General features: G+C 36.8%; 1 protein-coding gene across 1 annotated transcript in view; it reads left to right on the plus strand.

The window, feature by feature from the left end:
* The window catches only part of MS4A13 (membrane spanning 4-domains A13), a gene marked incomplete at both ends in the record, with an annotated part of 33112 nt that extends 32472 nt beyond the window's left edge, over positions 1-640 (plus strand). The window contains one exon of the mRNA XM_081100230.1: positions 474-640. Within this exon, the coding sequence (XP_080956356.1) occupies positions 474-640 (167 nt within the window). The remainder of the gene's footprint in view (positions 1-473) is intronic.
* Between the last annotated feature and the right edge of the window lie 17019 nt (positions 641-17659).

The raw sequence follows: 17659 nt of genomic DNA on the forward strand, positions 1-17659 counted from the left end.
GGAGCATGACTATAAAGGTGTAGCATGAGGAGTATTTTTGTGGCGATGGAATAGTTCTGTGTCTTGACTATGGTGGTGGGTTCACAAATGTACACATGTGAGGAAATGACATATAACTCTAAGCACACATTATATCAAAGTTGGTTTTCTCATTCTGATATTGTACTATGGTTGTGTAAGTTGTAACCAGTTGGAGAATCCAGATTCAAGGTACACAGGACCTCTCTGTACTATTTTTGCAAATTCCTATGCATCTATACTTATTTAAAAATAAAAAGTTAAAAAAAAAAATCCAGCATCCTGCACTAAACTCAGACTTCAGAGAAAGTCAGTGTATCCCAAGACCAGCAAGGAGCTGAAATTTACACTTTTGCAGAAATGAGAAAAGTCCTATCTGCCCCAATGTCCCCTGCCTCTTCCCTCTGCACAGCCTGTCAGAAGTGACACTAAGTACAAAGTTTTGTGTTGTCTAGAAGTCAAAGTGCTCTCCAAGTCAGAGAAGTACAGCAGTTATCCACTTATTGGCTCTCCTCATAATCACATACCAAAAACAGAAGCCTATTGCAAATTTCAAGTTGAAGTTACCCTATTTAAGAGGAGCTATGAACAAAAGGATAATCAGTACCTGAAAACCAACTGAAAGACCTCACAGTGAGATATTATAGGGCTCTAAATAGCAAGATCAGATTTTTACTTCTCCACTGGCTCAGAAACTATTCTAAGCTGACCTGGCTTCAGTGGGCAGAAATCATCGACAATTCCCATCCAGCTAATAGTCCCTAGGAAAAGCTATAGAAAACAAGGTATTACAAAGGTTCACCATCTTTTTAAACTCCTGTTTATAAAGATCCCTGGGGTTCTGATATAAACCACAGTTACAGGTGGGCACAGGGGTGGGCAGAATGAAAGGAATCAAAGTCCAAATCCCAGTTTTGAGAGGATGAGAGAAGGGCAAGAATGATCAGAAGTACCACGTCCACTAGCCTATATAACATAAGAGCTGTATCTGCAGGTTAGGGTTGTTAACTGCACAGTACTGAGGAATAGCAATTTTTTTCAGGGCTCCAGGGATAATGTCACATAACCTCTTGAGTCAAGTAGACAAACAGGCTCCTAGTACAATTTAGTTAGAAATCTAGATAGTCATTGTTTTTGCAATGACTCTGAAATAATAACAAATCTTCCTCATCTGAGTTGAAGGTTAAGAATCCTCAAATTCTGTTAGATCATCACCTTACTTCTCTACCTTGGCTTTTCTTGGTGTGTGTTCTTTTCAATGACTGGATTGGAATAGTAGTAAGTAATTAATAGTGTTCTTTTCTCCGAGGCCATACAAATGGTGACTGGTCTGATTTGTAACTGGCTGGGAGTAATCTGGACATATTTGCTTGTCACACAAGAGATTGCATTTGGAAAAGCCTATCTGCCTCTGCTAGCATTGACAGGATACCCATACTGGGCATCTCTGACTGTGAGTAAAAAAATGTACTCTCTGATTGCTATTCATTAATTTATTCAATACATTTAATAACTGTTTCTGAGCTGAGCAGTGTGCCCGGGATAGAACACTAAAATGCACGATCCCTGTTCTCAAGGAACTCATCCTTATATCCAGTTGATATCTACTCCTAGATTCTTATCAGTAATAGTCTTTCATAATAAGAATCCACTTTTTGCATGCCCCCTGGATCTAATAAAAAATGAAAGAAGTCAAAGGGGCATTTTGGAAAAACAGGAAATGTTTGGTGATTATTCAGCTACTTGTATGGTATTTTATTTTGCCAGTGGAGTAAGCGAGATGAGACAGCATAAAAGCCAAGGAAGTCATGGGATATATAGAATTAGTGTAGGCTGCTGTATTGAAAAGTTAATAAAGGGGATCAAGGGAACTTTTAGAAAGCTTCTGGAGGAATCCAGGTGAAACTCAAAAAAGGCTGGTAAAGGTGGTAAAAAGTAACATGATTTGAGGTATATGTTGAGTTAGAGTTAATTCATTATCCCGATGGATTGGGTGTGGAATGTAAGAGAAAGAGAGAAAAATATAATGCTAAGATTTGGGTTTACACTAATAGGAGGGATGACTTGTCATCAATGGATACAGAGAAAACTGTGAGTAGATTATCAGGGAACATAATGAGTGTGTTCTGAGCATGTTGAGCTTGAAATATCTAAAATTCAACTGGAGATGTCCAGTAGCCAGTTGGATGTAGAATCTAGAGTTTATAAGAGAAAGTTAGGCTTACGATGTAAGTTTGAGAGTCACTGACAGGTAGATATTTGAAAGCCATGAGACTGGATGAGATCACCAAAGAAGCAAGTGAAAAAGAAGGTGGTCAAGGACTAGAGCTACACTGTCCAATAGCCTCTAGTCACATGTAACTATTGAGCATTCAAAATATAGCTAACCCACACTGAGAAATGCTATAAATGTACAATGCATACCAGATTTCAAAAACTTAATATGAATAAAATGAATGTAAAATATAATTTTATATTGATTCTATATTGAAATGATAATGTTTTGGTTATAGAGGATTATGTAAAATATAGCATCAAAATCAGCTTCACATATTTCTTGTTAATTTTCTTAATGTGGTGCTGAAAAGCTTAAAATTGCACATATTCCTTACATTATATTTCTATTGAACAGCCTTAAACAATAGTATTTGACTAAGGACAGACCCATGGTTAGATAGTTTTAATACCATAATTTTATGAGTACTAAGAGATTAAATTTGAGACAACTGGGAGGCCTCTGCAGTTCAGACAAGAAAAATGAGAACCTTAATTCAAATAATTAAGTGAAGAACAGATGAGTCCATTGTATTAATCTATAATAATAAAAGTGTAATATGCTAATTAGACCAGACAGCTGAACGACCTTCTGAACACCATCCAGATGTCCTTTTGGACAAAGCTGCAGCAGCGGGGGCCGAGGCAGAGGCAGTTAGGGGTGATCAGGCAGGCAGGCAAAGCAGTTAGGGGCAATCAGGTAGGTGAGTGGTTAGGGGTGATCAGGCAGGCAGAGTGGTTAGGGGTGATCAGGCAGGCAGGCAGGCGAGTGGTTAGGAGCCAGTGGTCCTGGATTGCTAGAAGGATGTCCGACTGCCAGTTTAGGCCCGATCCTGCTGTGGGGTTGGGCCTAAAGTGGCAGGTGGACAACCCCCAAGGAGTCCCAGATTACAAGAGGGTGAGAAGGACCCCCTCTCATGCACAAATTTTGTGCACTGAGCTTCTAGTACAGTGATGGCGAACCTATGACACGTGTCAGAGGTGACAAACTCATTTTTTTGGTTTATTTTTCTTTGTTAAATGGCATTTAAATATATAAAATAAATATCAAAAAATACATCTTTGTTTTACTATGGTTACAAATATCAAAAAATTTCTATATGTGACATGGCACCAGAGTTAAGTTAGGGTTTTTCAAAATGCTGACACGCTGAGCTCAAAAGGTTCGCCATCACTGTTCTAGTATCTTAAATAATAGTCTGGTTAAAAACCAGGTTACCATTGTAAAAATTATCACATATATTTATATTTTTGATATGATCAAGTCATATTTGAAATTATTTGAGATTTTTTTAACTCAAATAATTTTTGGAGACTAGTATTTCCTCTGTTAATATATGTTTTAATTTTATTCAAGCAACATTTATTTATTATTTAATCTGTGTTATCATTTTTCTAGATGTGAGAATTAAAAGCAATTAATATGTTACTTAATATCAACAAATTTACAGTTCAGACTAGGAAACCTTCTTCTTCTTCTTCTTTTTTTAATCCTCACCTGAGGATATTTTTCTATTACTTTTAGATAGAGTGGAAGCGAGGTGGGAAGAGAAACATCAATGTGAGAGGGATACATCAATTGGTTATCTCCTACATGCACCGGGTTGGGGATCAAGCCTGCAACTCTTTCCCCCTCTTTCTTTGTCTAAGCATGACCTCAGGTGAGGATTAAAAAAAAAGAATGTTTTAATTACTCTGCTTTCATTTCTCAACCCTTCAAAATACCTTCTGTGTTTTCAATTATTTTTATGGGACCTTCATAGAAACGTTAGCTCTGGTTCTTATGTTGTCAATATAATGTGTGTACCTATTTCCAACATGAACAGTAAGTAAAACATTATAATCTGTAATCCTTGCATGGGGTAATTAAAAGATCAAATCAAAATTTTACTTTAAGACAAAATTCTAAGTTTTGCTACTTAGCATTAGACAATTCCAGAAGAAAATTGCTGACAGTGAATCGAATTTGGTATGTTAGCTTCTATATTAATTCTTTAAATTATCTAGTGAGTTAGAGGTTCTTGTTATTCTATTTTTATTTCTAATGGTTAAATAAAACATACACCCAGGCCTAAATGGTTTGGCTCAGTGGATAGAGCATTGGCCTGCGGACTGAAGGGTCCCAGGTTCAATTCCGGTCAAGGGCATGTACCTTGGTTGCAGGCACATCCCCAGTAGGGGGTGTACAGGAGGCAGCTGATCGATGTTTCTCCCTTATCGGTGTTTCTAGCTCTCTAATCCTCTCCCTTTCTCTCTGTAAAAAAATCAATAAAATATATTTTAATAAAATAAAATAAAACATACATTCAGGTACACTGGTCCTTGAAAAAATAAAGATTTCTCCTCTGTGAATGCTTGCATTTTCTCTTTCTGGGCAACTCTTTCCTTCAGTTTTAAAGACTCAGGTCACTCTTGTCCTATGAGCTTAGCTTTCATGTTACTTTCTTAAGAGGTCTCCTTTGATCCTATTGAAAATGGCTCCCATGTGTTCTTTTACATATCACTAACCCTTGCCTGACAAATATAAATGTTTGAATAAAAAGACTGGAATATAATAAATCTGTTGTACCCCATAAAATCAGGGTTTGTCTGACTGCTATGACTTTCTGAGAGTAATAGTTTAGGCTTCCCTTCTCCTTTCCAAATATTGCTTGAGATTTTCTCTTGGACAGTTATAACTAGGAACCATCCAAGGAAAGAAATTCTGGTAAACATAGTTCTGAGCCTTAGGTAGGAGTTGACTGTAAATAATTCAGGGAATTGCTTTATATGTAACTGTTACAACAGCAACACAGTAATACAACTACATAGAAAATATTAACCCCCACTTTACCAATGAAAAAAGCAAAACTAAAACATAGCTTAAGTAATTTCCCTTAGAGCCCCATAAAACACAAAGTGCAAAGAATTCAAATTCAGATCCTTCTGATCCCAAAATGCTACTTAGTGTTGGCCCCACTTTTCTGAGTATAGAACATTCCTTCTTTCTACTACTAAAAAATAGTTATTTTTTTTAATGCTGTGGGTAGTCCATGCATGCATAAAAATTGCATCAGTGAAAAAAGAAATTTATAATACACCATGGCTGCCATCTTTCTACAAGTTTTAGGAAATGTTGGAGGTCTCAGAACAAGCTACTCATGGAAGACATGTGGTTCTTATATTTAAATATGCAAGAGGAAGCTGAAAAGTTTTCTGAATGTTTTATTTTAATAAAATATTTTAACATTATATTAAAAGTCTTCACATGTGAAATCAGCAAAATATAACATTGTCTAGGAGTAAATTTATTAACTGGATATATTTTCTTATCATTCACATATGGGCTAAATAAATTATAATCAACAAAAATTAATTATAATTTGACACTCCTTTTGTCCCACAAAGTGACCTCAAGGTTTCCCTAGGTTTCATTTCCAATACATCTGTTATATTAGTGATCAGAGCTTTCATGCCTTTTCCTATCTCTGTACTAGAGAACCATTGAATTATTTCTTAGATGATTTTCTCCATGATCCTGCTAAAGCATTAAGATGATATTCTTCATATTACAATATTCCAGAATTCTCTTATTCTTTATCCATTCTTATAAATGTAATGCATGGTATTAATCAATATGAATTTTATTTCCAGTTTCTTCTCTCAGGACTCTTGACAATAATGTTAGAGAAGAATCGGTCAAAGATCTTGGTAAGTCAGAATGTTTGTAGCAACTCTAGAGATAAGTTTTATTTGCCAAAAGAAACAGAGTTAATAAGGAGGTAGTATTATCTCTTGGTCACTAGAAATTTAATCAAATTTTTGGAGGGTAAATTTTTAAAATATAAGAAATTTAAGTTTCGACTGCATTTTTTTCACCCCAAAAAGAATACACTCCAATTACTGAAATCTTTGTTATATTTTATGAGCCATAAAAATCATTCAGGATGTATGAAGTTAATCATGGAGTTAAATTTCTAGATGTTATATTATTTAATGCAAATTAAAATGTTGGTTATGACATGTAAATTTGGATATCTTAAAATGACCCAGCATCCGTTATTACCTTCTTTCTTCCTTCTTCATATGTCTAGAAACTTTTGATTGTATTGTGGGCAATGGGTGTGAGATATTGTAGATATTATGTTGTTTCCCATTGAGTTTTATGTTGAGAGGTAGTAAAGTGGAAGAATAAGTAATTAGAGTAATTTTGAACATTAATGCTAGAAGATTGATTTTTAGAATGGCAGAGTAAGCAACTCCATGGGCTCATCCTTCCACAAAGCAAGGGAAATATCATCAAAATAACTAAAATTCATGATTTTGGAACACTGGAAATTAACCAAACTTCACAGAAAGATCCCCTAATCTGGTCCACAGCTACCTCAACATCCAAAGTGCCAAACCCATACCTACTCCACCCTGAGGCTTGCTCCTTGTGTGCCTAAGGGTAGTGAAAGATTGAGCTTCAGTAGACAGGGAATGCCAACAGAAAACAGGCCATGGTTTACAGAAGGGAGAAATCATAAACTTGAGATATAGCATCACCTTTGGGAGTTTGATCTCTGGTCAGGGCACATGCAAGAATCAACCAATGAATACACAAATAAGTGGAACAACAAATCAATGTCTGTCTATCTATCTATCTATCTATCTATCTATCTATCTATCTATCATCTATCTATCATCTATCTAAATCTCTTCCTCTCTATCTCTCAAATCAATAAATAAAAATAAATAAATAAATATTTTAAAGAAGAAAGAAAGAAAGGTTTCCAGCAGCCTACCTGGTGAGTTGCAAGATCAAGAGAAGACATACAAGCCCTAGCAGGTGGCTCAATGGATAGAGTGGTGTCCTGTAGACCAAAGGGTTCAATTCCAGTCTAGGGCATGTACCTTGGTTGCAGGCTCCTCTCTGGCTCGGGCCCTGATTAGGGCTCGTGCAGGAGACAACCAATTGATGTTTCTCTCACATCGATGTTTCTCTCTGTCTTTTCCTCTCTTTGCTCCTCTCCCTAAAAACCAATGGAAAAATATACTCAGGTGAGGATTAACACACACAAAAAGAGAGAAGACATACAAGCTAAAGAATTTGGCCACAAGAGGGAGCAAGAAGCATGGAACAAGTGTACCTATACGAAGTAGGAGAAAGCCCCAGCTATAAACAGGACAAATGAAAAAGGATCTCCTATCTGAAAACAACTAGTAAAGATTGGAAGAGATGAGTGCTTTTCCAAATGTGAAAATAACAACGCAAAACTTCAAGGAACATGAAGAATTAAGGAAATGTAACATCATTAAAATCTCACAATAGACTTCCAGTAACTTAACCAAAAAATATGGGATTCTGTGATTTACCTGATAAAGAATTCAAGATAGTTGTTTTGTTGAGGAAATTCAATGAGCCAAAAGAAAACACAGAAAGGCAACTCAATAAAATCAGGAATGAGAAATTTCCTCAAAATGAGAAATTAAACAAAGACATATAAATCATAAAAAAAGAACCCAAAAGAAAAGCTGAAGAATCGACGAGATGAAATGAAAAATGCAAGAGAACATCAACAACCATATCTACCAAACAGAAGATAAAATCAGTGAGTTAGAGGCTAGGAATTTTTAAATACCTAAGTCAAAGGAAAACAAAGAAAAAAAGGAAACTAAACCTATGTGATCAATAGGACACCATCAAAAGAACAATATCAGAAGTACTAGAGTTTGAGAGGGAGAAGGACACAGATAGCTGACAATACTATTGTGTGTGTATCATATATGTATACTAAAATTAGACTAAATGTTCAGAAACCATTATCTGAACTTTTTAATTCTTTTAGAAAAAAGCCTAGAACTCTTAATAAAGATTAATAGTTAATACTTTACAGTGAATATAATAAAGTAACAAGTATTATTTCTTAAAATAATATTTATATATTCTCTACTTTTAAACATTACTAAAAAAATAACTTTGTAGTAGATGGCAGGGAGAAGTTGATGCCATGCTTCACACTTTTTTACCACCATATCTGGCTTTTACAAAGTGCTCTTCATGTTTTTTTTAAATTTTTAATGGCCTTATTGAGGCATAATTGATATACAATAAACAACAGGCTTAAAAAATTTCAAGTATACTATCTGATACATCATTAACACAATCAAATAACGATCATCAATCGTGAAATAACCATCACTCTCAAAGTTTCCTTGTGCCCTTGATAATCCAGGCAACACTTATCTGTTTCTTGTCACTATAAATTAGTTTGTATTTTTTTAGAATTTTATATTAATGTAATTATACATTTCCTAGCATTTTAAATAAATAGAATCACACAGAAGTATACACTCTTTTTTTTATCTGACTTCTTTTATTCAGCATGATTATTTCAAGATTAATCCATGCATACCAATAATTCCTGCTTATTTCTGAGTCATATGCCATTGTATGCATATGCCACAATTTGTTTATCTAGTCACCTGTTGATGGAATTTGCAATGTTTCCAGTTTTGAGCTCTTACAAATAAAGCTACCATGAACATTCTCCTACTAGTTTTAGTATAGACATATGCTTTTATTTTTCTTCAATAAATACCTGAGTCATATGTATGCTTAACTTCTTGAGAACCTATCAAATTGTTTGCAAAGCAGTGTACCCACAGTTTATGAGTGTTCCAGTTCCTCCACACTTTTACTCATAAACTGCACTCCAACACACCCCAGCCTAGACCAGGAACCAGAATAAGTGCTCTGCTTGTCGTATTCAGAAAAGAGTTTGCCAATAAAACTCGATGCTGCACAGAAGAACTGTTGCAAGTGGCCTTATGGGTTCATTTCCTCAATAAAGGTGGCTCTTCTTTGAAATAAAAATTTATTATGGTATAATCATTTGTACATGTAATTGGAAATTCATCATTTTAAAGATTGCATTACATTTATATACTATAACTTACTAAACAATACTGTTGGATGTTTAGGTTATAAGAGTGAATTAATGAACATTTTATGTTAATGGGATTGTCTTTCTTTAAGGGATATTTGTCCCAAAAGAATAAGCTGAGATTACTGTACAACAATGAATAACAATTTAGATAAACATAGGATGTATCCAGTGAGGTAGGTTTCAGAATCCAGTAGTTGAATTTTTCATATTTATTATCTAATTCATATAAGATAGAATTTCATCAGTGCAAATGACAACAAGGAAGTATAAGGAAAGGATTTTTCCAATAGCAATATCATAGGACTTACCACCTCTCTGACCTCATATGGACGAAGTGTGATTATGCAGTAACATTATATGTACACATTTGTCTGGAGTATATAGCCTGACAAGAGTGGCCTGGAAACAGAGTCGGCACCTCCAGCAACAGTAAATCCCCACCGCCTTTAAGATAAAATCCTAAATATCTATCTAGATAGCACCTATCTCTCCCCCCCCAAAAATATTCCCTACAATCTCCTCCTTGCACTCTAAAATGAACCATAGTAAACTTCTGGGATATTAGCACTCTGGTATGCTAACCATGAATGGCACTATGAATTTGCCTATAATGTTAACATTTTTAAAACTGTATTTACTTTTAATAAACATTTATTTGTTCTCATCAATAGTCTGAAAGCCCCTTGAGTGCAGAGTCCATTTCTTTTCTGCCTCCTTATCTAATAATGCAGAACATAGTTTGCATGGTACAGAATAGACTTTTAATGATTATTTGTCGGTGAAAGACAAAAGACATGCGTGCTACATCAAAAGTTTTATTTTCTCCAAAATTGTTCAGTCCTGTTGGAATCCGGCAGTTCTGACAGTTGACCTTACAATTTTGAAATGATCAGAATTTATGTAAATCTTCTACTGGAATATATTTGCCAGTGATGCATGTGGGTAACTTTCAGTGACCAGGTGGTTCTTTTGTTCTATTCCAGGTGTCCTATGCTATAGCAGCGAATATCATGAGTGCCAGCATTGCAGTGATTGGTCTACTTTTACTATCATTTGAGTTTATCACATCCAATTTAAATTCAGATGCTGTTATTTGGCCTCAGGTAAACACCAGATTTCTATGAGAATTTCATCACAATTTTTAAAATATTTTTTCAGTGATATTTAGAGAGGAAGGGAGAGGGATAGAAAGACAGAAACACCAATGAGAGAGGAACATGCATGCACCCCTACTGGGGATCAAGCTCACAAGCTGGGCATGTGCCCTGACCAATAATCAAACCAATTGAACCTCTTCTTTCTTAGGTTGATCCTCAACTGTTAAGCCACACTGAGAGGGCTCAAATTTAGAATTACATTTTAAATGAGTGATCAAAATATTTAAGTATTATGCAAGATATGCCAATGAACTTCATCATTCGTTTACTCTTTGGCACATGCACCTACTACAAATGTAGTTCAAACCACAGGTTACATTCCTAAAGCTAGGATCACCCAAAACCTCAAGTACCCAAATGGAGTATATTATAAATATTAAAAGATGTATTTTGAGTGAGTTAGCATTAGATTCAAATCTAGCCCACCAGTTAACCAAGATATTTTTATAATAGTTCCATTGTTTCCAGGTACCTATATGTCTGAAGCCAGTTTTCCCAGGCCTTAAAAGATCAAGTTTATTATAGCAAGATTAGATCTTTAAAAAAGGAAATAGTATCCTTATGTACTTGTGGTACCCAGGGATTTATGTTCAATGTCAGAGATATAGTCTGCAGGCAAAATAAAGCTGAACTCTGTACATGGATGTAACTTGGAATGCATGTGTACTCAGTTCTGTATGCACATGACGGTGGATGTTTTTGCACCCCCTGCTTTGGGTGCTTGTCTATCAGCAGGTCTATGTGAGTCTGTTTAAGTGTACTTATGTTTATGCTTCAGTATGTGTGTACACCTGTGTTTCTGTGAATGTGGGACTGTGGACATATGTGCACCTATCTATATAGATTTGTTGGTACAGAGAGAAGGAACCAGAAGGGCAAGGAGATGACAGTCAGTGCTAAGCAAGTTGGGTAGGAATTAAAGCCATAGGTTCCAAAGCCTTTTCTATGGATTCCACTTCTTAGATCCCATCTTCCCATGGCTTGCCAGAGGTCAAAATAGCTGGTCTCAAATCAAGACCTAAAAACCAACTTTTCTGAATTGAGGATGTCACCTGTATCTAAGTTCCTCGCCTAAATCAGAAAGCTTTTTTTACTTCAATATGTTGGTTTGCATTTTGCTGAATTTTCTTCTTTCTGCATAGCTTTGCATAGGATTTTACAGCAAGTGGGATTGCAAATTTACTCAGGGAATAATTTATATCTCTGATTCAATTAAATGAATAAGCTTAAAAATGTTAAGCTACTTGCTCAGGATTCATAGGACTACACAGAACATTTATCCTAATTGAGCATGGTCCAAATTCCAAGTTATTTCACTACACAAAATTAAAATCAAACAGAAATCAATTAAATGGCACTTCAAAGAACCATCTTTTTGCTGTAGGGGTGCTAATATTTTATGTCACATACCCTGAAGGACACCTTTAAGTGAAATCTTAAATACATATATTAGATATTACTTAAAATTATATTTGTACAACAGGAATGTCACCTTTTACTGAATTGGAGTATAATTATAGTCTTAACTCTTTCATTTATCCAATTCATCTCTTGAACCACCAATGTTCATATTAGCAAGAAATTCAAGATCTTCATCTTGAGGCCCTTTTCCTGTTAAACCTATCATTTATTCAGGAACATTGAGAATCAAAGGTTCAGCATTGACTTCAAATCTGCAGTTGAGCCCTAACTGGTTTGGCTCAGTGGATAGAGCTTCGGCCTGTGAACTGAAGGGTCCCAGGTTTGATTCTGGTCAAGAGCATGTACCTTGGTTGCAGGCTCCTCCCCAGCCTGGGCCCTGGTCAGGGAACATGCAGGAGTCAACCAATCAATGTGTTTCTCTCACATCGATATTTCTCTCCATCTTTCCCTCTCTTCCACTCTCTCTAAAAAATCAATGGAAAGGTATCCTTGGATGATGATTTTTAAAAAATAAAAAATAAAATCTCTAGTTGATATAACCCTGGAGCATCTCAACGGTCCACCAACATGCCCATAACTTCCATTGCCCTGGCTTCAGTTTCTATTAAGTGATATCAATATTGAAAACTGATCCAGAGAGTCTATGGTGGCCTTGTCACAAAAGTGCTTTGGTCCTTCAGGGTTGGGTTTCCAAATATTGCAGATTTTGTATTCTTATTCCCACGCCAAGGATCCTGCAAGGATATGTGTCTATTGGGGCAATCCTGAGAGGAAACCACCTACCCTCAGGACACATAAACCTAGGGCACAGACTCAAACTTCCTCTTCCTTCGATGTGAATTCCCCTTTGGGTTCTTTTCTGACAACAGACTTAAGTTTGAACATCTCTCTGTTAAGTAGTAAGTTCTATAACACTGAACCTCAAGAGTATCTCCATTCCATCTTCTTCAGAGGTTCATTGGACTCAAAGAAAATTTGCTGACCTTATCCACAATAAGAAAACACAGACAATGACGTTCATTAACCATTTGGCAGAAATTTATCAGTTTATAACCTTCCTCAATAATTGTTAGTTAACATTATTATCAACAGAAATATATATAAGTAACCATAGTTGTTGAGGGTGGGAAATACATTGGGCAATTTTTTTCTTTTCTATTTTTTTTTTACCTTCCTGCAATTTTACATACCTTTATTTTTAAAGTGTTAACATATAAAGATATAAGGAATGTACATTTTATTTTTGGAAACAGAGAAGTGGTAAAATGCTTTCACAGTATTTGTTCATATTCATCACCTTGGAGTTGATTGTCTCATGTATCGTGACCAATTGGGCATGCAGAGCAAGATATGGAAGATAATAAAGATGTGGTGAGTAACTCATATCTCCCTTGGGGAATCAGAAGATATTATGTTCTATTATGAACCCTGTTTGAAGAATTAGGTTTTTATAAGAATTAAGTATAAAGTCGTCTGTAAGCTCTGATTAGAAGTAGCTAAAAACACTCTGCACTAGCTATTGTGCACTACAATAATTTCTATACAATTGAAGGTAAGTGATTTGCCCTAGACAAAGGTGTTTTATATTACAGGATATTTTTATGTTTACACCTCATGAGAGAATAAAATAGAAGATATATGACTTTCTGGCACAGGCCTGTTCAATTCAACAGATAATTCCCCTGAGGGGGAAACAACTATAGAGGTTGTTAAAAGGCACAGGAATATGGAAATGCTGAAGTCTCATACCTTTAATTGTCAAATTTTGAGAGAACAAGTTGAACATCAAAAATTTGGGACATTTGGCATTTTCAGAAACCAAGATTTTTGAATAGGTAACTAAGAAGTTGGAAAGATGGTAAAAATCATTTCAATAAAGTTATTTTCCCTTCCTCCTACTTCAAAAAACTTTATCTCCAATTGACCTCAACATCATTGAAGCAGAAAACTTTGATGAAAAATACATCTGCATTTTCCTCCCCAGTACCCACAAAACAGCCTCCGCTTTAAGAATTAGTATAATCAGAAGAACTGCTTAGGAGTATAAAATTAACATGAAGCAGAGAGTGACTTGTCCGTATAGCCCACACCAGATACAGAGGGAGATTTAGGAAAGAATAAGAATGCCTAGGAGTCTTAGAGTAGGAAAAGGAAAAGGAAAGTTGAGAGAAAAGAGGGAAGGAGCTGCTGACAAATCCTATTCTCAAATATTGCTGGTTCTAGAACTTCATACGTACTTGGATGAAGCCATCGCTATCCTGATATTTTCCTCCACTTCAAGCATCTATTAGGAATAGGCACTGAAACTCATTCATACTAAACTACAGATGACTGAGATGAAGTCAACCATTGCTCTGATAGGAGAATGGAAATAAGAGCAAAATGCTTAAATAATGTGAAGAAATGGAAGAGACCAAAGGAAACTTTGGGTCTAAGCTATGAGGTGAGGCAAAACTGATATGGATAAGTCCTAGCATGTAAAACCCAAGACTGTCAGATTTTATCCCTAGCAAAATGTGATTTTTTCAAATGTAAGGTGATAGAAATTATACACCAGAATATAGAAAAGCTTCCTCAAATGATGTGTTTCTTAGGATCTCAAAAACTAGCAATGGAGCCCTGCCTGGTTGCTCAATGGTTAGATCATCAGCCTATGGACCAAAGGGTCCTAGGTTCAATTCCCAGCCAAGGGCACATACCTGGGTTGCAGGTTCACTCCCCAGCCTCCTGGTAGGAGTGCATGTGGAAGGCAACCAGTGGATGTGTCTCTCAATGTGGATGTTTCTTTCTCTCTCTTCCCCATTCTTCCTCCCCCCCTTCCACTCTCTCTAAAAAAGCAATGGATTCTACACTCTGATTGTGGAATCTCAGAGGGAAGGTGGAGGTGGGTGAGAAGAGATCAATCAAAGAACTTGTATGCATACACACATAACCCATGGACACAGACAATAGGATGGGTAAAGGCCCGGGGCAGGGGGCAAGAGGCAGGGGTGGGCTATAAGGGGTCAATGGAGGGAAAAGGAGGACATATGTAATACTTTCAACAATAAAAATTTAATTTTAAAAAAAACACACAAGGAAAAATAGGACCTCTGGTGAGGATTAACAACAACAACAAACTAGCAATGGAGAGAAAAAAATCAGAAAATTTATAGAAAGGCAATAAGTGATCCAGATATCAAGCTTTCAATACCTTAATTTCTCAGGAATTATATCTAGCATGCACATTTTTAAAAGGAAATGCCTTTTTCAGTACAAATGGAGATGCATTTTCTGAGTATCAAGAGAAAGTAGACAATCCAAAGGAAAAAATTTTCTGAAATTCCTTCTCCAATATTAATTTTATCAAATTAATTAAAAATAGAGAGTATTTAAGCAAAGCAATCTAGAGATTAAGATGGTGAACTAAACAAGGCATATTTATGGAATGGTAAGTAAATTAATGAGCTGTGGGGGATGAGTGACGGAAATGGGGGTTAAGAAACTAGATTAAGACTAAATTATTGCATAAATGAATGTCATGCTCTAATTTCAGGCTTTCATGCTGTAAATGTTGCCTATATAAACTTTAATTGTGGAGATGGAGAAAACAAGAACATAATTTAAATACATTTAGAGTATATCTAAAGGATTGTCAGATTTTTCCCATTTCAAAGCACTTCTCAGCTCCCTGGCCAGGGTATTCAGGTCCCAGTGATTCCACTTCTGGGAATTTATCTGAAGAAACCCAAAGCACTAATTTGAAAGAACATATGAACCTTACATTTATTGTAGCATTATTTATAATAGTCAAGATTTGGAAGCAACCCAAGTGTGTGCCCATCAGTAGGTGAGCAGGTAAAACAGCTATGGTACACTTACACAATGGAATACTACTCGGCCAAAAAAAAGAAGAAAATTTTACTCTATGACAACACGGATGGACCTGAAGAACATTACGCTAAGTGAAAACCATATGTTCTCATATGATCAATCTGTGATTTGGGATCTATCTATTCATATAGCATTGTCTTTGGCTTTCAACTCAAGGAGGAAAGAAGGAAGGAAGGAAGGAAGGAAGGAAGGAAGGAAGGAAGGAAGGAAGGAAGGGAGGGAGGGAGGGAGGGAGGGAGGGAGGGAGGGAGGGAGGAAGGAAGGAAGGAATTACGCTAAGTGAAAACCATATGTTCTCATATGATCAATCTGTGATTTGGGATCTATCTATTCATATAGCATTGTCTTTGGCTTTCAACTCAAGGAGGAAAGAAGGAAGGAAGGAAGGAAGGAAGGAAGGAAGGAAGGAAGGAAGGAAGGAAGGGAGGGAGGGAGGGAGGGAGGGAGGGAGGAAGGAAGGAAGGAAAGGAAAGGAGGGAGGGAGGGAAAGAAGGAGGGAGGGAGGGAGGGAGAGATGAAGGAAGAATGGGAGGGAGGCAGGGAGGGAGGAAGAAAGGGAGAGAAGGGGCAAAGAAAGGAAACTATAAAATATCAAAAGCACATGGCTTAAATTTTAAAATCGCAATGATGAACATATTCCTATTAACAATCTTTCCAAAATTCTACCCAAAATCCTATAGTTCTTTATTTTAGAGTGTTTTAATGATCTATTTACTAACACCAAACTTACCTCAGGTACACGGAAGAATGTGATCCTTTTCCTACATATGAAAGAACCATCATGACCTCACTCAAAAGGGAAAGTTTAGTGGCAAATGAAGAACTTCACTTTGTTCAAGAGGCTTCTGTGAAAAATGCATATTAAGTCCATCTCAGTATTTCCTTTCCCTCATTTCATTAATAAACATTTAAATGGATAAATATAGTTATTATTTTCTGTGTGGGGAGGTGAGCATTAATTTTTCTCAAGTTAAATCTGGTCAGCCTAAATTAAGGGATTCTTCCATTCAAGAGAAATTCTAAGTTTGGGTACACATATATTTGGAGTGGGATTAAGATTTAAATATGGATAGGGTGATATACTAAATGCTGACTCAAGGCAATCATGAAAATTAGCATAAATTATAAACAGTCCCATTGCCTGTGGAGGCCTCTCTGCAGATTAGCTCTAAACACAATTTCTAATGTTTCTTTCTTTTTACATACTAGGGGCCCAGTGCACGAATTCATGCACCTTGAAAGGAACTATGGGCCACAGTGGGCAAAGGGGCAGGTCTCTGCCCATCCTCTACACCCCTGCCCAGCCCCTCCTGCCACACCCCTGATTCCCAGTCTGCCAAGAGCCCTGCTCCCATCCGCTGATGGCACTGGCCCCCTGACACTCACTGACAGTGCGGAGCAATTGGAGCGGGTGCAAGCAGTGGCTGCTGCCCCAATTGCCCCTCAGGAGCAGGGGGAGGTGGGGAAGCCCTGAGGGGTAATTGGGGTCGGGAAGCCGCCGCTCTGGTGCCAGCAGCGGGTGTTAATGGGGCTAACGCTGGCAGCAGGTGCGAGTGCTGCAGCAGGTGTGAGCGCCAGGCTGGTCTGCGGCTCACGGGAGCAAAGAATTTTCAGTAACCACCAGAGGCTCGCCCTAATGACGGCCTTGGTCTGGCGCCCCTGCTCACCTGCTCCATTATCCTGCAGAGGCCAATGCCTGCCATGTTCCACACTCTGCCGCCTGCTGCCGACACCTGCCATGTTCCACACACGCCCCCTGGTGGTCAATGCATGTTATAGCGACTGGTTGTTCGGTTGTTCCGCCATTCGGTCTATTTGCAAATTAGGATTTTATATATATAAATTGTTAAAATTTGCATAGCTTGCCTAGTGAAGAAGGTATATTTAATATCAATATGCTATTGAGACTATATGAATGAATGTCTCCTGTATTCTAGTTTTTCTAGAAAGTTCAATTCCCAAAATTTTTGCCCACAACTTTACTCTATGATTTTTCACATTGTG

The sequence above is a fragment of the Myotis nattereri genome (genome assembly GCF_964212035.1).
Source record: "Myotis nattereri genome assembly, chromosome: 9".
In the NCBI taxonomy this organism is placed as follows: Eukaryota; Metazoa; Chordata; class Mammalia; order Chiroptera; family Vespertilionidae; genus Myotis; species Myotis nattereri.